Source organism: Fulmarus glacialis, unplaced genomic scaffold (assembly GCF_000690835.1).
Source record: "Fulmarus glacialis isolate BGI_N327 unplaced genomic scaffold, ASM69083v1 scaffold43101, whole genome shotgun sequence".
Lineage (NCBI taxonomy): Eukaryota > Metazoa > Chordata > Aves > Procellariiformes > Procellariidae > Fulmarus > Fulmarus glacialis.
In genome coordinates, this window is record NW_009191659.1 from 1 (window position 1) to 20890 (window position 20890).

General features: G+C 39.1%; 1 protein-coding gene across 1 annotated transcript in view; it reads right to left on the reverse strand.

The window, feature by feature from the left end:
- Positions 1–13261: 13261 nt before the first annotated feature.
- Positions 13262–20890, reverse strand: part of LOC104083330 (E3 ubiquitin-protein ligase HECW2) — a gene marked incomplete at its 5' end in the record, with an annotated part of 35656 nt that continues 28027 nt past the window's right edge. The window contains 3 exons of the mRNA XM_009586779.1: positions 13262–13373; positions 19038–19150; positions 20549–20634. Coding sequence (XP_009585074.1) covers positions 13262–13373; positions 19038–19150; positions 20549–20634 — 311 coding nt within the window. The remainder of the gene's footprint in view (positions 13374–19037; positions 19151–20548; positions 20635–20890) is intronic.

Below are 20890 nucleotides of genomic sequence, written 5' to 3' on the forward strand. Positions count from 1 at the left end.
GGTGGGGGACCGGAGGGGGCCGCGCGCCGCCGGCCCGCCCGCATTCGGGGCAGCTGCAGGAGAGCCATTTTGTTTCGCCGCCTCGCGGAGCACAGGGCAAGGAGAGCCGTCGGTTTGGGTGAGATGCACCGACAGTGTCTCCTAGTCAAAGGGCTGTATTTAATGTAAACACTGTAGTGAGGCTTATCGGTGTGTGTGCTGCGTTCAGGAGTACTAGAACAGGGGAAGGGTTGAGGCGTTGGGGTATCGCAAGGTGCGCTAGGTGTGGTGGTGTAAAGGTCAGCTGCACGAAGCCATCACGCGCGGTGCTGGTGCCGAGGAGGCCGCGGGCAGACGTGTGAAGTCTGCAGCCTTTTCTTCCTTCTCTGGGCTAGCATAGCTGGGGATCTGACAAAGAAACCCACAACCACAATAACAAAACTTACGTGCGCTTACCAGCAGCGACTGCACACGGTTACGCTTTTTATGTTATGTTTATGACGCAGCTTGCAAAGTCTTGGGCGACCGTATTACTAGGTAGGTCCAGTTAAAAACAGAAATTGGTATACCACTTCTTGCTGACATTTGCATATGCATGTTCAAACGGGAACAGAACCTACTTCTTACTACTTTTATACAAGTACACATCTCGCGCACAGCCTGTTTGACAGTCTCTTTTTCATGCACCTAAGTGGCAACTGGGTCTTCAGAGCCCCGTGCTTTAAGGAGCCCGAAGGAAAAAAAAAAATTTGAAAGACTTTAACTTGTGGTTTCAAAGACCCTTTTTGAAGATATAAAATAGCCTAAAGCATGCTTTAGAAATAAGTTGAAATTAGAAAGAGTTCTAAAATAGCTGCAATTTGTTTGCCAAATGGATTTCCTCTGTGAAGCAATCCAACCAGCTGCCCTAGAAATTTGCAAACATCCGTTTTATAATAGATTTGCCATAAAGGCAGTAATAGTAATGTAGCGTAAGAATTTGAGAGTTAAAAATTTAAATTTCAGCAGTGCACCATTAGTTACTGGATTAATTTTGTTTATGCCATGGCACAGCCAATAAAGTGGGTAATTGCTATGTGCATGGTCAGTGCAGTACCTAAGTCATGCTGTCACAGCAATGCTTACATTAAGATTAGTAATAGTAGTATAAATGAAGATGAGATATGCAGTTTGAGAAAATTGAAAGTATTCTTGAAGACTCTGGAATATGTTATACCATGCAGCTGGCACAATAAGACATACCTACTAAGAACAAGAGCTGCTTTTCAAGTGTTAACTCCTGCTCACTTGACCTTCCATCTAGATTTTTAGCATTTTTAGCTGTGGATATTTTTGACAAAAAACATCCAAAATCTTTACTCTCTCCCACAGAGTTCCACCATCTCTGCAGAGTTCCAGACTGTACCCTTTCTTCATTATAACATGATTTCAAATACATCTGCCAAATAAAAATACAACATGTAGAAAAGATTGGTTTTGTTGAGAAGCGTTCTTTGTGCAGTATGAAAAGCAAGCAGCATTCCAAACATACCAAATGATCCACAGGAGTAAAATTAAATGATGACTACAATTAAGATGTTTTAGGTTATTACAGCACGTGGTGCCAAAAAGTAAATGACAGTGCTTATGTTTGTCTCCTTAGCTGCTTGTGTGTCTTTACTGATCCTTTTCAAGGCCAGGATTTGCTCTACTCTCCCTTTAAGTTCTGAAAACCAAATACGTACTAAAAATGCTTCATGACACGCGTGTTATTGTAGTCTTGGTTATCTGTTTATATAATGCCATAGAAACATGTATGGCACTTGGAGAAGGGTATAATTGGCAGGACTCCACCCTGAGGACTTTGGAATTTACTTAGATACACCACCACAGAGAATGACAAACAAAGGGTGGAGAAGGGGGAATGGTAGGCTGAAGGTCACAGCAGTACAGGATCATGAACTGTGCTTATTACTAATGCATGCACCTGGTCATTAATTGCTATTTTTTAATTGTCCCAAAGGTGTTAGCTTCATAATTCCCATTCTTAACAATAATTTCTTCTCTTGCTTGCTTGAATTACCTATCAATTACAAAGCTGGCTTTTTACAGTCTTTAGAGGCTGTCATGAATAGAACTATTTTTTCTTGATCAGTTATCAATTTGGCAAAGCTGTCATGTACAGCTCACGTTGATCAAAGCCATAGGTGTTTTAGGAAGCTAACTTTGTGGAAGAAGCTCAGTTTGCTCAAGAAGTGCTGATTTCAACTCAAACCTGTCATGGGGTTGATGTAGTTTGGACTGAATAGACAGCAACCTACCCTTCTCAGCAGATAACTAGACTTGGGGACAAGTGGACAACATTAAGAGCTGCATAGATGGAAACTGAAAATGTCTGAGCCGCCTTCTCCAACTCGTTTGTGGTAACTTCTTTGACAAGACATTGACAAAGCCAGACCCTGACCTGTAGCACCTCAAAAAACATAGGGGAAATGAGTAATTCCACCAAATTGTTAAGTCTCTTTGTGGCATCACCATTCCACAGGGCAGTACATGGTTAAGTAACGTGATAGCATATGCAGAACGAAGCCTTACCTGAGCACCTTCAGTGTCCTGCAGTTCAAAACTCATGGGGAAAGATCCACATCTTCTACACGTTGCCTGTATTACTGCAGCCTTCAAGAAGCAAGAGCAAATCTGCCTGCAAAGTGGATGATCGTTGCTGTGCAAAGTACCCACAGCTGTTTGCTTGGCGGAAGAGCATGGAGTTGGCACTCCAGAACACCACACACAGGAGACTAGCTGAAAAATGTGCTGATTCAGTGCATCTCAGGTTATAGCATAAAGCTGCCTGTCTTAGGGGTGATGCTCCTATACTTACTGACACTGATTGTTGTTTCTCTCACTCTGGGGATAAAATGAGCAAAAAAACCTCAACACCCCATCACCCTGTAGAGATTATCCATCTCCCAAACACTTACGAGAGCACTGTTAGCTGAAGCAACCTCTCTGATACCAAATGCCAACATAAAACCTGAAATACTCAAAGCACAGAATGACGTTTTGAGATAGGTCCCTCAGAATCAGTGTGACATCTCCTGCCATACCTGCAACAGTCAGTTCTGGAAATGACCTAATCATTGAATACACAGATACCTGCCTCATCCAAAAAGAATTACCATGTTTTTATTTAATACAGGTCGTTTAAAAAAAATCTGAATTTTTTTGCAAAATCTCTGCAAGAATCCCATCATGTTTGTGCATAGGAAGTGAGTAACAAAAGGCAATCCTCAGTGCAATGGGCAAATAGTCTCTGGATTTCACCCAGTCACTGCTTACTAGAATTGCCTCAGCGTCACCCAGCACGAGCTTTATACAAACTCCGCTCTTTAAACTGAGGGAAAAATGAGAATTGTGCAATACCTGGCGTCAGTTATCAGTGATCTGGATGAAAACTGTCTTACAAGTCTAACATTGAGAACTGTGACAGAGAACAGAGTCTGAAAGGGCTTGAGCCTCAAAGCCTCTTCTCTTCCCACAGCAGCTCCCCTTCAATGCTTTAGGTTAGCTTGCATCGCATTTCTGCTAGCAGCAAGATAACGCAAAATTACTTTCTAGAAAAAGTTTATAATAATAGAAATATCACTTCAATATTAGATTCTACAAAGAGTTTATGTAACACACAGGAGAAGCAACAACCTGCCATTTAAACATTCTAGAGCAAAGGTCTCCTTGGACTGAGTCTCGGTGGGGAGAACCCTCGCCTAAGTGCTGAATAAAGACCAGTATCTCTTGCTGGAACTAGTATAATCTGTTACAAAAGTAGGAGGAAATCTTTTGTGGGGGCCACCAACTATTATCAAAGACAAAATATATTTTTCCCTGAAGATAATTCCCTGTGAAAATACAGTGCTTTTCTGTGTTAGAGCCACCATCGCTGCCAGTTCCGATGCTCCATTCCAAAGCAGAGACTCCTTCGCGAAGCATGGGCCTCTCCAACGTGTTGACTGTAGTATCTGGTGCTTTTTTCGCTTAACTTGTGATAGTCTTTGTTTCATACGTAGTTCTTGTTCAAATTATGTTGCTGCATAGGGCTGCAGAATCCTTACTTTCTCTGCTTCCAAAATCATGATTTGTAAACATGCCAGACTCTATAGGCCACCAGAAGTCACTTAGAAATGGTGATGTAAGAAAGAATATCTTGTGGTTTCTCTAAAGGTTTTAAAATGCTGCAAAGGACATAGAATGATCTAGAGATAAGAGGTACTCATTTAAAAAATGTTGTGATATATTCAGAGGCACAATAAAAGAGTTGATTTCCAAAGTGGATTTTGTAAGAAGATTTATTTGAATTAAGTGATTTCATGATGAAACATGGTCTTAAACAAAATAGAGATCAGTATGAAAATAAAATTATACACAGAAAAATCTTTTCCCCAAATGTTTTTGAATAACAGGAAATACAACGCAACAGTCCTGTATTCAACTGAGTAGATAATTATGCAAATCTGTGAGCAGTCAAACATTATAGTACATTCCTTGAAACCAGGCACAACGAAACACATTGTGTGCCCCTCTAACACACTAAACACATTTCGTATCTGCTCTCTCTGCCTCAAAGAAAAAAAGTGAAATGTAATGCAATGTAAATGGAGAAAAGGACATACACCATCTTAATGCTTGAAGCACATATTCCCCATTTAGTGTTTTGTGAAAGACAGATACCAAATTCAGATGAAACTTAAACTGGCTTGTAGAAAGATAGAAAAACTTGGTATTGTATTTCATATACAGTCTTGTGAACACTTAACTGAAAAGTATGGAAAGGATTAAAAAATACACATGTTCTACTTAAAGCTTAGAAATAAATACGCACTCTGTATTCTCAGTGCCTGAAATTCTTTAAAAACAAAGAACTTGGTATAAAATTATATCAAGTAATTGTCAAAAATGAGGGAGATGCACCTATATACCTGTTAGATTCTGGATGCCTGCATCCCCACTACAAAAACTTGGAAAACTCTATGCGCTTTCAAACATGCTGAATAACCCAAACTGTAGCCTAGCAAGGGCAAGAATATTGACCGACTTGGGGGTACCAGTATTCCACACCACATCCCTCATTACCTTCTTTTTCTCTAGAGTCTTCCCCTTCCATGCTGTACCAGCCCTTACAAGTCCAAATGTTCAGTCACTTATACAAAAAGCAGCCTTGCTGATCAGGATACATGGATGCCCTCAAGGCTATGTCATTCCAAGGGAAAACAGAGTACAAAGAAAAAGCATCCTCCTAAGATGATTTACGTACTTACTATTATTATAATTCTTCCTCCCTGCAATGCTGATAATAAACAGCAGTCTCCTGAGTGTTGTAGACTCACTGCAGAAAAATGTCCTGCTATATGGAACTATTGAACCATTATGGTCCAACATACTAAGCTGTCTTCTAGTTTAGGACTTAAAGTTTATATAAAACTCTTACCATCTCAGTTACCATGTTGAAGAAGAAAACTTGCAAGGAATTCTTCTTTTGACTCTTATACTGACTTATCCAATAGGCTTGGCTTTTACGTAAAGAACCAGGTCAGCTTTTAGGTAGATTCTTTTCAGAATTCCTACCTTCTTACACAGTATTTTTTCTATAATGTCATTAGAGTATGAGTGGCGTCAAGACTTGCATCAGCTTGGCTAAAGCTAACTAGATCATTGAGAATATTTTTACTGCCTTAAATAAGCTTTAGAAATGTCCTATCAATTCCAGAATGACAGAACACTCTTTGTGGAAAGTCATGAGTTTTATGCAACCATAACACAAACCCAACCATCTAGAATAAACATCTACATTTTCACACATCTAAATGTTAGGGATTTGGCCCATCACATTTAAAATGAAAGTCACCTTTGGTAGTGGTGATTTAACTTCTCATCAGATACGGTTTTTCTTGCCAAATGGGGCTAGTAATAAACACAATAATTATTTGTACAAACAGTAAGAGTAAAGAGGACTTCCAGAGACAAACCTTATTTTATTTAGAAGCCTGAATTTTCGTGAGAGTAGTCCAAACAAAAATAAAACACCAACCCAAAACCAGTAAAACAAGAAAAAACAACACAGAGCTAAGTTTTCTGATTGTGTACTTCAGGTTTTCAAAACTTAATAATTAGGTAAAATATGTCTTGCAGTGGTAGTAACACTGATGTATTTCAGGATGAATAGACATTTTTCCTGGGTACATTATCATAGTCTAATTTTTGAGCAAAAAGTATACCCTATTCTATACCCAGCAGTCAGCACAGTTCACTGTCCTGCTCCCTACTTGCAAAGTGTAGTCCTTTTTCTGTCCCTACCCTTGCCGTCTTGTCTTCTCTCTAGCACTGTTCTATGGTTGCATTTTGTGTGCTCTATCTGCTGCGTGGAACTGCCGTATCTTATCATTACAGCACCTACAATTACATTCCTTCCTTAGCATTATTTATGAGGCTTCAGAGAGTTGCTTATTCATACAGTAATCTATTTTAAAATTACTCAGCTCCAATGTCTGACTGCAGTCAGCATGGCAATCAAATGTGATGTCTCAGCAAAATCTTCTTTTATTGACCTGATTTATACTGCTAGATGAGCATTTCTAACTATAAAAATTGTAATTCTCATTTAAAATGAGAGGTGCCAAATAGCAAGGGAGTATATCAGGAGCTGCTTGTATTGCAATTAACAGGCAATACAGATATGAACGAGCTTTTGCAAGAAACCAGTTCAAGGGCCGTATGACAAAGCCTCCATGTGTGGAGAACCCAGTCCTCACTAAGGTAATAAATCCCCTGCTGCCGTGATTTCTGGATCAGCACTCGCCTGCCTCGCTGCAAGAGCTTCTCACCCTGCCAGCCAACAGCCTGAAGCAGCCCGTGGGGGCTCAGAAATTCTGGCGGTAGAAAACACTGCAAGAAAAATCCCCTGCCTTGTTACTGATTTTGCAAAACCAAAATGAAAGGACATTTTACCCTTAGATACCTAAGCAACTGTTTTCCAAAAAACTTCTATGACTACTTAAACCGCTCGCAATCTAGATGTCAGAGTAACTATGATCCTATCGACTCTCTGGACTGAAGGGAGCTGCTCTTGTTGCAAAGGAGAGCAGTTTAATTCTTGATGAAAAAATAAACAAACCTGCTCTACTATAGCTACAGTCAGCGTAGGTGGTCAGCATTGTCTCTGGGTGATTGTAGGATTATGTGCAATTAAAAGGGAGAGGACGGCTGGCCTTTGGAAGGCAGCCCAGAATAAGGGAGACCAGAGTCCTGTGGAGTTTTGTAGGTCTATACATTTAAAAGCTGATTACATTGATGTCAGCACAAAACTATGGTTAAATTAGTGGAACAATATACCTCCTGAGTGCTTAGCAAAAGCCCTCAAAGTAGACAAGGTTTCTTCTAGTAGGGGCTGAGTGAGGAGTTTCTGAAAGTTCTAAAAAGAAACAACTGAAAAACAAAATACAATTTTCATTATTCGTAAGTTTTTGAAGGGAGGAAGGATTGAAAGAAGCATAGCTCAGCTCCCTTTCACATTCACCATCACTTTAAGAGATTTGTCAGAATACATCTGTAGTTAAATTTTTATCATTATTGTTCTGCAATGTAATCTGACTGCATTTGGTACACAAAGGAAGAAGTTCAAAATTCCAATTATTGACTTAGAAGGGGGCTAATCAATAAGTGTAAGTAATTATTTCACATAGTCCTCCAGAGATACTTTAATTGCATTTTGAATACATACAGATACTGCAATGGACTGTAACAATTCCAGACGAGTCCTTGACTGTCATCCTTTTACCTACAGTCAGGAGGAGCCTTTCTACGCAGTGACCAGGTCATCATAATGTCACTGATATTAACTAGAACTCTCAAATTAATCGTGCGTTTACCTTAAAATACCTATGGCATAACATGGCTCTGAGCAAAGCCTATGAAGTAGAGCCCTAAATGAAATTTCAACCTGAACAATACCTTTCTTTGCAGTAAAATTATTTTAGAAAATACTAAAATGTTTGAATAAAAAACTTTTCATAGCAATGAACATTTTAAATAGTAGTAGTCTAGTGCTGAAACTAGTCAGTCTGAAACTGAACAGAAGCACTATGATGCTTGTGGTCTACTTGAAAGAGATGCAAAACATAAACCAACACACACTGTGAAAACTCTGTGTTTATATGGTCAGCTTTATAATTTTGCATACTGCTAACAAAGAATGGGTTGTAAAAAGGCTTTTAGCCTTACTGGCTTTACAATAAAGTTCTTCTTTTCCCCTGCTATTTACCTAAAGTATATTTATTTTTCCAGCAAACAAGCAATTTCAAATTCAACCCCCTAAACTCTTCTTTTTATTGTAAAATATTTAGGCAAAAAGTTAGACTAGTCCAACAGCAGCCACTATGGTTGCGCTAATAAAATTGTAAAGGATTCTTTACTTGCAATTGGTGAGCTAGTCAACCCATAACATTTCTGCAGTTCCGTTTCGTACCGCATAATTGAGCCAAAATGCAAACAAACAGTTTAAGAAGCCAGGTTTGAGTAACTATTCCGAAATTTTGCTTGGAGTTCAATTTGCTTGCCCAGGGAGGGAAGGTGAGAAGGGGAAACAGCAGTCGTGGTTAAGTATTAATACTGTAAGGTTAACATTAAAGCTAAGTCTGTGATCTTAACGACTGGAGACCAAACTTATTGCTCAATTCCCATTAGTGCTAACAGGAATAAATTACCGCTCCACATAAAAACAATAGCAAGAAAAACATAGCTACTAGTATAACTTAATAGAAATAATTTTTGTTTGCTGAAAAGAATTAACTTGCTTTATGCTATGGGAAATGAACTTATACAGGCTATTCAAACACAGCTGCTGCAGATTCCCCTTCTGTGAACAGGAGTTCCCTCAGTCCAGAGGCAGCGTGCTTGCAAGTATCTCCATAAACAGCTACCCCTGCAGAAATTCAGTAAACATCTGCAGTTAATACTGCTGAGATTACATTTAGCAACAGATGATACGATTACAAATGCTTCAGAAAGAAGCTTTTTTTTTATTTTTTTTTTTTACTTTTAAAAGGATTAAAAATACATAAGAAACCACAAAACTCTTTTCTTTCCTATAATTTTAAACTGAGCGAACTACCAGTCCGGTGCTCTGCCAGTTTAACTCATGCCAGAAACTTTGTCTGATGTCCTGCCAGCATGCTGCTGCCTAGATTTTCAGTTTCCCCGAAGATTACATATATTCACCATACATGACCCGAGGTTAACCGCTTCAATGTGGAGTGTATGTGGTGCCCAGCAGGCCTGTATACGCAGATGGATTTCACCCTAGATACTCTCTAAGTCATATTCACACCTTTTTATGGTAGGTTCACAAGAAGGATAATGAAAATTATGTTTAAAAGCAAAAAAGGCAATTATTTGATGAAAGAAAAAACAGCAGGCAGGGAATGGGGGAAAAGGTTTGCTTCTTGTCAGCAAAATTGTGTGTTAAATTGGATTTTATTTTGGACTGAAAGAAGGCTCTCCCGTGCTACCCCGCAAGGTGCTGCTGTCGGTGTGAGGGAGGTAGCAGATGGCTGTCTCCTGCCTGCTGTGGGCAAAACCACTGCTACCCTAACTGCTGCTGGCTTGCAGATGTTGAACCGGTAACGGCCTGCTACAGTAGGTGCCGCATTGCATAATTTCGTCGATTACAAGCTTTTCTGGTGTATTTAGGAGGTTAAACTGGCTGCTAGCAGCCATAGGTGAGGAAACCGCACCTCCGCTTGGCCGGGATGCTGGGACCTGGGAAGAGGTGGGCCTGGCCCTGGGGTGCCGGGGACAGAGGCCAGTCGCAGGCGCCGCGCTGCCAGCCCGGCCAGGCGGGCTGCAGGGACCTGCTAGCTGCTTTTTGGCTAGCAGTGTGTGGCTCTGCTTCCCGGCAGAGCAGGAAACACGGGCACCTCACTTTAACTCTTGCGGGCACCTCCCCAGCCAGACTCTGTCTGATGGAGATGCTGCAGGTTAGGTTAGTACAAGCTGTCATCACACTGTAGCTGAAGGGAATCTGTCGTCTACTTCAGGTTGACTGGCTTTTTTTCCTCCCTCAATGCAAAGCTCCTTAGCACCGTCTGGAAGAGCTCTAATGAGATACGGTTTTCAGAAAGGCTTCTTAGTCTTTTTCTTAGTCTTTTTCTCTCTGGACCCTCTTGCCTGCCACAGCACCGTGGTCGCCTGTTGCAGTCATCTGCAGGACATGAGAGTTGGCTTTCACTTGAGACACGTTTAACGGGAATGGCTTCCCACACTGAAGGTCCAATATTCCACGCAGTAGCTGGGAGGTGTGGGTATTTGAGAAAGCTCAGGTTTCCTTTGCTATACTCCCTGCTAATTTCTTCAGAGCAGCAGCATCACTTACATCTACACAAAGAGCCGGCCAAGTGCTCAAGGCACCGTAGGTAGCCATCTCTGGGCAGCTAACTCCTCATCACTTTCAAATAGCATTTTTCTAGAGTTCCCCAGGTGATGCTGGCAGCAAAGGAGGAAGGAGCAGCTTCTCCTCAGTCTCAATGCTACAGGGATTCTAGATTTTTTTTTTTTCTTTTTTTAAACTGACAGCTGCCCCACTGGTGACCCTGTCACATCTTTAGAGAATATTGGATCACCATGACTGATTTCAATTATTTGTAAATGCATAAATACAGAACAAATGTGTGCAGTAAATATATTTAAATAAAAATTGACAAGATGCATTTATTGTTTTCGATTTGTACAAAAGCATAACTTAACAGGCAGACTAGTATAAACTTACTTTGTGCCAAATATTTAAACTTTTCATTCCAAAGAGTTTCTGGTTCAAAACTTGTAGATACAGTTTCCACCTGGGAAATCTCCTTTATAGACCACAGATAACACAGTAATGTAAAATCAAAATTCTGCAGTCCTTCAACCAAGCAAAAGTTGCATTCTGCTTGAGTGCCAGAGTTTTAGCTACTCAGTGAATGGATTGTATGAAACATGAGCCATGCTGGAGTGACCTGATGAAAAGTCAGTTTGCCTACTGCTCATTCGTGTTCTGAAAAAAGATGGGCATTACGATCTGTGACATGCAATCTTAGCAAAGACTGATAAATATATGTGTAAAAATAGGGTGACATGTTTGGATTTTTCTTTGCTACTTCATACCAGCCAGAAGTAGCGTAAGAAAACCTATGTTACTTAAGCGAGTCCCAGATGTCACGCAGAAGCTCAATTATTCCTGAAATAAAAGAATGCTTTCACTCTGATTTTGCAAGTGGGTTTTCCTTTGCACAGGTAACATTTTCTCAGTAAGCCTGAAGGGTTTTCTCAGTCTTTGCTGCCACCACCACGGCTGCACCTGCCTTCCGACTTGGAGGGTGGAGTGGCAGTCTTTGCTGACGACATCTCCATAGACGTTCACCTCCGTTGGAAAAAACCTCCCACAAGAACAAGCAGGATACCTCCCTGAGATGCCCTTTCAAGAGCCTCCAAAGTGAGAACGTTACATCAAAAGCTACTTTTCCCACAGAACAGGGCTTGCTTGTGCTTCACTGCTATCAAGAGAGCTACTGCAAAGCTAGATTCATGTTCTTGTCATCCAGCATCCAAGTGCAACTTCCTGGAATTTTAAAATGTGGTGGATGCGCTGACAGCAGCTGTTTAAGAAACGGTGTGCAGCTGCACAAGTGTTCCACGAGACCATCTGGAGGAAAGTACCAAAAATAGATGCAAGCAAGCCTCATGTATTTCAGCAAAATTAAGCGTAAAGAAATCGGTGTCCATGCAGTGTTTGATATGCCATAAAAACTCTTTCAAATAACATTTGATAAGAAAACTATTTACCAGTGAAAATACAAGCTTAGACACTATGAACAGTTTACATCATGTAGGTGTTCACTGGTATGGAACAGTGGCATTATGACCAGGGTTCACCTTAAACTAGGTTACTCATGGGTTCCCAAATGAGCTAGTGTTTTATGGTGCTGTACAAATAAAAAGTTGTGGGGAGCATATGAAATATCTGTATTAAACTCCACTGCATTAAGTTATCCAATGCATGAAAAATGACCCAGATGCATTTAAAATAAATGCATATTACAATATCACATATAGTATTATAAAATTATTACTTATGTGCACAGTCCTGATATCTATAGACATGGCACTGTGAAGAAAGCCTGGTTCCTAAGCATTTTTACAGATACTTGATAGTGATGCAGTTTGCTATCAGTCAGATCATAATGTCCCTTCAACTTTGGTACATTCAGTGCAAAATATTTTTGGGAGTTTTTTACTCTTATAAAAATAAAAGGCATTTTTCCCTTGAGAGTGCTTAAAGAATAAACACTAGCAGAATGTCTGCTCAAGCATGGAAAGTGACAAAAACAGAAATAACATTTTAGTTTGCTTGTTTCTGTTTACACTCTAAGAAACATAATATAATGAACCTATAAAAATAAACAGAAGTCACCGTGTTAGGGTTTTTTTCCTGATATGCTGTGATAAATTGCTAGTTTCTTCTTAAAATAGTTTCCATGCAGTATAAAGCATAAAATCAGTCTTACTAAGTTATTAAGTTCATTGTAACAGCTCATCTTTTGTCATACACACCACTGGCAAACACATTTCCACAAACCTCCTTAATGCAAGCGGCTGTTGTTACATCCTTTGTGGCTGACTTTCCTTCCAGTTCGCTTCTGCCCCGGGAACTTGAGCTCTATGGTGCACGCCACGCAGCCACTCGTAGTCTTAGGTAAAAGCAAGTACTGGATATGCTATTGTAACATATGGCATAAAGTAATGTACCTTCATGAATTAAAAAAAAAAAAGAAAAAAGTATTGTATGATTTTTTGATAATTTACTGGGTAGGTAAGGGGCTGAATGATTTCACATTTTGACTTGAATTTTCTATTCAACAACTTTGATGAAATCCAGTTTTCGGGTGCATGTCAGTTTTGCAGTAGCCAGGTTGATCACAACATGGGATCACGTTTCTTGTTTGCTCAGAACATAAACTTAAGAAGTTTGCCCATCCTGAAAAACCATGGATTGCAAGACTTGGTTTTCCCTGCACATCAGGCACACTCTAGTTTCACTGTAGAGAATTCTGCCACTACCACAATGCTTTTTAATTGCTTCAGAAGCTCTTTCATGGAACCTCATTATTTGAATTGCACCGTGAAACAATTTTCCTCTAGGAAACCCAATACAAACGTTCGTTCATTCCTTGAGAAGACAGATCCACAAAAGTCCAATGAGCTGGGCACTGTGGTTTGGGTATCACTCAAGTCCAAAAGTACTTGTCTCTTCAACTGCTGTCAACAGTTTTTCATATAACATAGAGAACGATGGATAAGGGGGAAGGTCCAGACGATTGAAACAAGTGTGAGCCCTGAGGGGGGAAAAAAGAGGAGGTGAAGTAGTACATTATTTAAAAGTTCAAAAGAGAACACACAGACTGGTATGTGCTTGCGTAGAGATGGGCAGATAGTGTTCTTTCAGAAGACTTTGTTCTGTCAAATGATGTTTTCCAATTCAACAGGTAGTGAGGTTTAATCTACTTTTTTCTAATTAAAATAAGCCAGCAAGAAGTATTTATGAAGGTCTTTAGAAACACACTGACAGCCCAAAAGGCATGGGATAAATTTTATCCGTTCAATGTCCATGAGAAAAGAATGATATAACATAGTACAATTCAAATAGTCTGTTCTGAAATCTTGGCTTTAAATGTATCTTCTGAGAAATTTTTTTTTATATACTGATGGTGCTTGAATACTGTATTTGTAATAATAAACAAGACATTTCAGTACATTGAATATGCACAAGATACTAGATTTGACGAAATACTAAAAAATACTCTAGATATACAGGAGACAAGCCCACAGTAGTAATGGATAGACAAATTAGATGCTCTTCCTTCTATGTTTCCTAGGCATATGGATCGTGTTTCTTGGGAAGTTACTACTTGTGCTGATTTACGCTATGTACCTATCTGGCCCTGCAAGCCAACAACCTTTAGAATAATACTTTTTGTAATTACACAAAACTATGCATGTACCTCGCATACCATCCTGCTTTCTTAAGAGGACAACCACGTAGTTTATTTCTCAGTTTCCAAAGTCCATCTACCTCAGTTTTTTGACAGATTTGGAACTGACTCTCAAAACCTCTTCCAGGGGATGAAAAGGGAGATAATAAAGGTTTTTCCTCTTAATAGAATAATGGAAATAATTGCCTGACCTCAGGGCAGGCTAAGGAGAATACGTTCTAAAACACTATAGTGGAGAGCCTGCTCTAGTGAAATAGATGGCATAACTATTAATGCGATGGGTTCTTGAGGAAGAAATGATGTGAAGAGAAGCTGGAGGAGGCATCTTTTCCGCTTTGAAGCTTTGTACCAAAGCCTCACTTTAAACTGATTTTAGAGGATGAAAACCTTTTTGTAGTTTGGCAGGTCTCTGTTGACAAATACTTTATTCTTTTGCAATAAAACAGATCACAGAGTTATTTAAATACAATCCTGCAGTGACCTGCCTTTCATCAGTGTGACCCTTATTAAGTCTAAACGTGTAACATAATGTCAATGGAAGAACTGAACAAGCTCTCTCCTCGCAGCAAATGCAACTCCTCATTTAATCTAACCACTCCCAGAAATCTGAGTGTCTACAACAGACCTGCAGTGAGCTTTGTCTGAGCCAGAAAGTACTGCCTTCCGTGGGAGCAAATTCATTAATTGCCATTTTAAGTGGCTCTCAGCTTCCAACAATGGGGATGGAACATGGAGTGAAGTGGGTTAATCTCGTTTGTTAAAAACGTAAGAGTCCATTACAAACCCTCATTGAAGGTGAAACACTCACTTAGTTACAGCCTTAGTGTCATAAAAATATCAGGCTGAAGAAATGTATACACAGTACAGAAGGTCACACTATTACTATAAACACAGTCCAAACATCAAATATGCAATCACTTAAAAAAGCACCGAACTTTGCACCCTCCCCAAATACAGTACGTTTAGAAGCACGCTGCTAGTACATGCTGTAGAGCAGAGAGGGCATTTCCCCACCCTGTATTCCAAGGTAAAATTTCTCCACCCTTCCACCCCTCTAAGGCTGCTGGAAGAAAGCTTTCTTTGTACTCCTCATTTGCCTTTCCAAAAACCTTATGAAGTAATATCTGTGATATAGATTAAATTATTATTATTGCATTTCCCGCACTTTTTAAAAAAAAAAAAAAAAGGAAAAAAAAGAAGAAATTTCCCTTTTGAAGAAAGAGCCTGGTTTAGACCCAGCAGCAAATGGAACTCAGTGATCCCTTGAGTTCAGTGTAGAGTGTGGAAGAGTCTTAGGCAATTAACAGTCTAACCACATGCTTCTGCTGCATGGGGCTGACAGCCACTCATTAGAACTATGGATCATGCTGTGTGGGCCGTAAAACCACAAATTATAAAAGACGTAGTATATAATTAGCAAGGGATTCATTACAAACTGGTTTAATATTAAGCCGGCATGTTGTTTACATTTATTAAGAGAACTGAGTTTTATCTTAATTTTGAGGGCAAAATGCAATCACCTACTTTGGAAAACCAAGTCATTAAAAAAGACAAAAACTTAAGATCTTTGTCTTCTGAGGGAATGCATGCCTTTCTCACTCTATCAAGCAACTTTGTAAGTCTTTGAGAAGAAAGTTTTTTTTCCCTCTGGACAGTATTTTCCCATTCCAACATTTCAAACTACGCAGGCACTGATTGCTCATCTTCCTGGACTCACATTTTATGACAATATGAAAAACCATCTTGGTTCCTGAAGTCTAGATTCCCAATTAATCCCCCCCTCATTTTGATTATAGTAGCAAAATAGAGTGACTTGGGGTTAAAATCCAGCAGTCAGACATAAATACTATTTGCATTTGAATCATCACATGCACATATATATAATGTACAGCAATGAGCCTGGAACCAATTTCTCAGCATCTAAGTGAACTGAAAGAGTAACAGTCCCTCTGCTGATTTAGTGTAATCTACAACACAGTGCAAAAAAAGGAAGAAGTGGCATCAGGGATAGCAATAGTTAAGCTAAACCTGTAATAATCAATCTTTGCAGGGCCTTTTACATGCTACTGACTTCTTAGTGTAAAAGACAGTGATACAAGCTAGGCAACCTGACACGCGCCTCACAGAAGTCTCACTATTTTGATTCAGCAGAACTGATTACCAGCAGTCAGAACAGTGGGAACTAGGCAAACATCTAGTGACTACTTTTGTGTTTATATTCACAGCTGCTTAGACCACAATCACATACCTAAGTAACTATATTAGTTACCTTCTGTGTCTCAAAATCAGGAAGAAGAGATGGGGACGGGTGGTATTCTGTGTTTTCAGCAGTGCAGTAGAGGAAGAAATATAAAGTTCACTGACTTGTTGAGTCCTAGCTTTTGCCACCCTCACACCAAGTATTATCGAATTTCACAAGCACTCCCACTGAAATCAAAAGGGCAATTTGCAAAGTATAACACTGTTACGAGTGAGTGACGGTGCCTTAACACAAATGCTTTAGTTATCTGAGAATCAGTAAGAGTCACAGAGTCCTAGGGCAGCATTCTCAGCAGATGCAGCAATGTGTTTACACACGCAGGGCTTGTTTGGAAACCTCTTGAAAGTTCGCTACTCGGGGTTGTCGTTAAGGATGTCTTACCTTCAAGCCAGTACTACTTGGTGTTTGCACAGTAAGTCTTTGAAGCTGGTGAGACACAGGCTGAAGATACACTGCATGCAGGAACTAGATATGTAAAAATGTAAATACTGCTTTCTGCTTAGGGCTTAGCCCATTTAAGCATAAACATGGAAGATCTCTCTTTTTTTTTTTTAATAAGATCAAGGTTCTATGTCTGAATGCCAGGAATTGCCAGCTCGTAACAACTGTAGATATTTGTCATACACAGTTGTTTTTATTTTAACAAAACAAGTGCATTGTTGGTTTATTTTAATTCTCACACTTGTATGTTAAAAACTATCCAGACAGACAAAAATCAAATGTTTCCTAACCAAGGGAATCATAAATGAAATTTCAAGGGCATGATACATTCTCCTAAATGTGAAGAGTTGGCATTTCCCCTACGCTTGCTGAACACCTTATGGTAGCAAAGATTCTCGACATGTTTCTCCATGTTGCGCTACAGGAAGCAGTTTTATTCTGCAGTTTGTTACAACCGGGGCTCTGCATAACCTTTTCAGAGGGAATTCTGAGCATCCTGTTCTGGCATGTCCTGACCTTTTCCACACTGCAAGCTGTGCTTGTTAGCACCAGGAATTCCAGTATTAGAGAATATATGGAAAAACTCCCACAATCTCTTTTCTTACTTAAACTCACAAGAAAATCTTGTATTTCGAAGTCACAAATTATTTTTTAAAGAATCAAAGCTTTTTTTTTTTTTTAAACAGAATCAAAGCTAGTCCATAGGTCAATCATAATCAAACTATAAAGTAGACTTACCGAGGTACAAGGTATTACTAGGCCCCCAAAAGATACTACGAGTTTTTGATTTGAAATAGCAATTTTGAGAATTTGTTTATCTTTAATCCTCAGTTGCCTGGCTCTCATTTGTACTGTAAACTGGCAAGATGGCTTTGTTTAAAGGCCACCTGCTGTGTCTGTGGATTTCACAGTGCCATTTCTGTGTCTTTGACTTTCTCAGTGCGGTTCAAATGGTAGCCTGCAGGCAGGAGCCAACCCAAGAGATGTCTCTGCCTCTGACTTCATGCTGGAGGAAAAAGCTAAGGGTTGTTGGTCGGAGAAACTCTCTGTGTGTCTGACAGCCGCCCTGTGTCTAAAAAGAGACTCTGAATGCAAGTTATTCCTGAGGAATCTTGTTTAAGAGGAATGGGCTAGGATTAGGGTTGAATTTCCTCCATGGATCAGCCCAGCCCAAAACTACCACCACAGGCTATAAGCAGCACACTAAAGCTGAGATCTGATTAAGTAGAGTTAGTTCACCCACACTCCGCACGCTGATCTGTATGTCTAACCACTGCTAACCCATTCTAGAGGCTACAGAATTAGAGAACTGGATGAAAGGAAATCTTCCAGTAACATATCAGCCTGATCACAATATTGAAAAGACTAGAACCTGTCATTTTTTGTCAATGAAGCGTCCATGCTAGAAGATGTTTCTTGCATCACTCATATGTTATTAGTCTAGTCCTGGTATTGTTACCATGGACTTTTGAAAACAACTCTTTTTCCTGTCTTTACAAAATGGAAAATTTAGAAAAGCGACTTTTTTTTTTAACCTTCTCATCCTACCCCTCCAAACCTGCCATTCTGCAATTTGAATGCTGCCTCTTGTCTGCAAGGGCTTGTACAACTCAGCTCCTGCTTTCATATCTTGGACTCTCATACTGTTCCGTTAGCCTCTTCACGTATTTCAATTGACCCTACTTGTCCTCTTTGAAATCTTCACCTCCTCTTGTCCCTGTACTGCCTCTTAAGTCAAATGACCCCCTCCTCAAAATACACCTCTTCTGCAGTTCATAACTTGCCTCTTCCCTATTTGTTAACACTCTTGACATCAGACAGAGCATAAAAATTACATCACTAAACTATACTGTAAAGGCTGTGTGTGTCTAATGCAAAAAAATCTGGTATTAGCTTTCACTCAGACACAGTCACAAGTGCTATTTAATTTTAGTTCATATTCATTTTTGCTCCTCAGTGATGAACTGCATGTTCAGGAAGTAAATACTTGCACATTTAATAAAATATCACAAATCAAATTCTAATCAAAATATCATTCTAATATAATTTTCCGTGAAAAAATCATTACAATATGGATGTCAGCCACTGTTACGCTGCCTTGTCCACCTTATGAGAACAAAATTGAGTTCAAAGAAAAATAGATGCATCAGACACTGGAACAATGGGGAAGGAAATTTTCATGTAAGGCATAGTATATTTGCATATTCAGTTAAAACTTGTTTATGTTTCTCAAACAGCTTATCTGTTATCCTGGTAACTGATATTCTAAAGGAGTATCTCTAGCATTAATGCACACACAGTTTTACCTTGGAAGAGCAGTGATCTTCCCCCACTTCTCTACACAGAACCTTCTTGGACCATTGCTCCCCCGTAGAGAGGCAAATCCTTCATAAGGTATGCTGGACGTTCCTGTAACAAACTGCCAGCGCAAGCAAAACATCACGGATATTGGATACGCAGATGGTGCGGGTTAGAAATTTATTTATATTAGCATACCCACTGAAGTCCAAATGCTTACGTAAAAGCATTCGTAAAACAAGGAGATTTGTGAGGCACAAGTAATAAATGCCACTTTAAATGGAGGATAAGGGAAAACAGACCATTTCCTGATAGGGCAGAGACAACTTATCAGATTAATTTCCTTCAAAGGTTTCTCTTTGAAAGAGTAATTACGCTACATAAATACTGCAGAATAAAACACTATTAATATCAAGTTACTTAAAATTAGGCCTAAGTGAGATTTTTCCTACTGTCTTTATTCTGTATTAAGAGGAACTAATAAGAAAGTAATAATGTATGATAATGGCTCCGTGTTACACTTTTTTGCTATGTAGATTTCAATATCTTTATAAGATATTGATTATTAAATACTGTAAGAAAAAGACTAAATTCTGAAGGTTAGGTAGAATGCCCACTGACATTTGTTGAAATGCTACCTGTTGAGCAGATTTAGTTAGAACCTGTTATGAAAAGATCAAACATGGTTTTTGACAGATCAGAGGCTACTTAATTTTTAATGATCTGGAGATGATAAAAACTTTTGACTAACAGATGTGATAGGACCATATAAGCAGACATCTCTGGCTCTCCATCAAATGAGATATCCCACACTGCTTTTTACAGACCTTTTTTAAGTACTTAAACAGATAAAAAAAGAAAATCCTTCATCATACTCATATAGGTAACTCAATGATCAGATGCAAATTCTGAATTGTTAAAAACAGTGGATTTCATAATAGATCAAGAACATGGTATGGTTTGAGGTGGGGGTAACCTGAATTTAAAAAATTTAACTCAATAGTAAACCCACATGTATAAATATTCCTCTGTCAAGAGGTTTTTGTCCTTCATCAGCAGGATGACTGGATTCTGCAGGCTGACTTAGTGAAAATGGAATTGGACTGATTTTCAGGTTTTCATCATTATCTTCTAATTTGAGGCATTTTAACTTCTAACTAAGCTTTCTCCTTCCTAAGCTGTACAAATATTACTAAATTTTCTACCTAATGATATAACCAATTACACAGTTTTCCTTTTCTATCTTCACTAGTCTTAATGTACTTTTAATCAAACAATAGTAAAGGATTATTGACCTCAGATATTTTATCTTAAATGTATTTTTAACTTAGAAAGCTATAAAAATAGCTGTGAGCTTCAGTCACTTAAAATTATTCCAGTAAGTCTCTGAGGATTGCAAGGTTATTCCCATTAGGCAGCATCACCATAATTTTTTGATGTCATAAGCCTGGATGGAAATAGTTTAGCATCTAATTTTAACATTGCAGACTATTTCTATACAGATCAGCTGATTTCTTACCTGTAAAAGTCTTAGTCGTTGTTCATTGTTGAATCTTTCCACAGCAGCCCAGAACCACCGAATTACAATGTGATTGTCATGATAACCTGTTAAAACAAGAGCAGCCTTTGTACCTTTAAGTGCTTACAAAAGTGATTGAGAGAATAGTTAATAAGTTTTTCCTAGTTCAGCCCTAGTCACAATAATGCTGTATTTCTTATCCAATTGCAGCAAAAGACAGGAGATGACAGAAAACTACTCCTGAAATGATTAAAAATCTTAAAGGCAAAGAATTCATGTACTATGACAAAAAGGAGCGAAATCTCTTTTGCAAGCATTTCTCCCGTTAATCGAACGCTAACA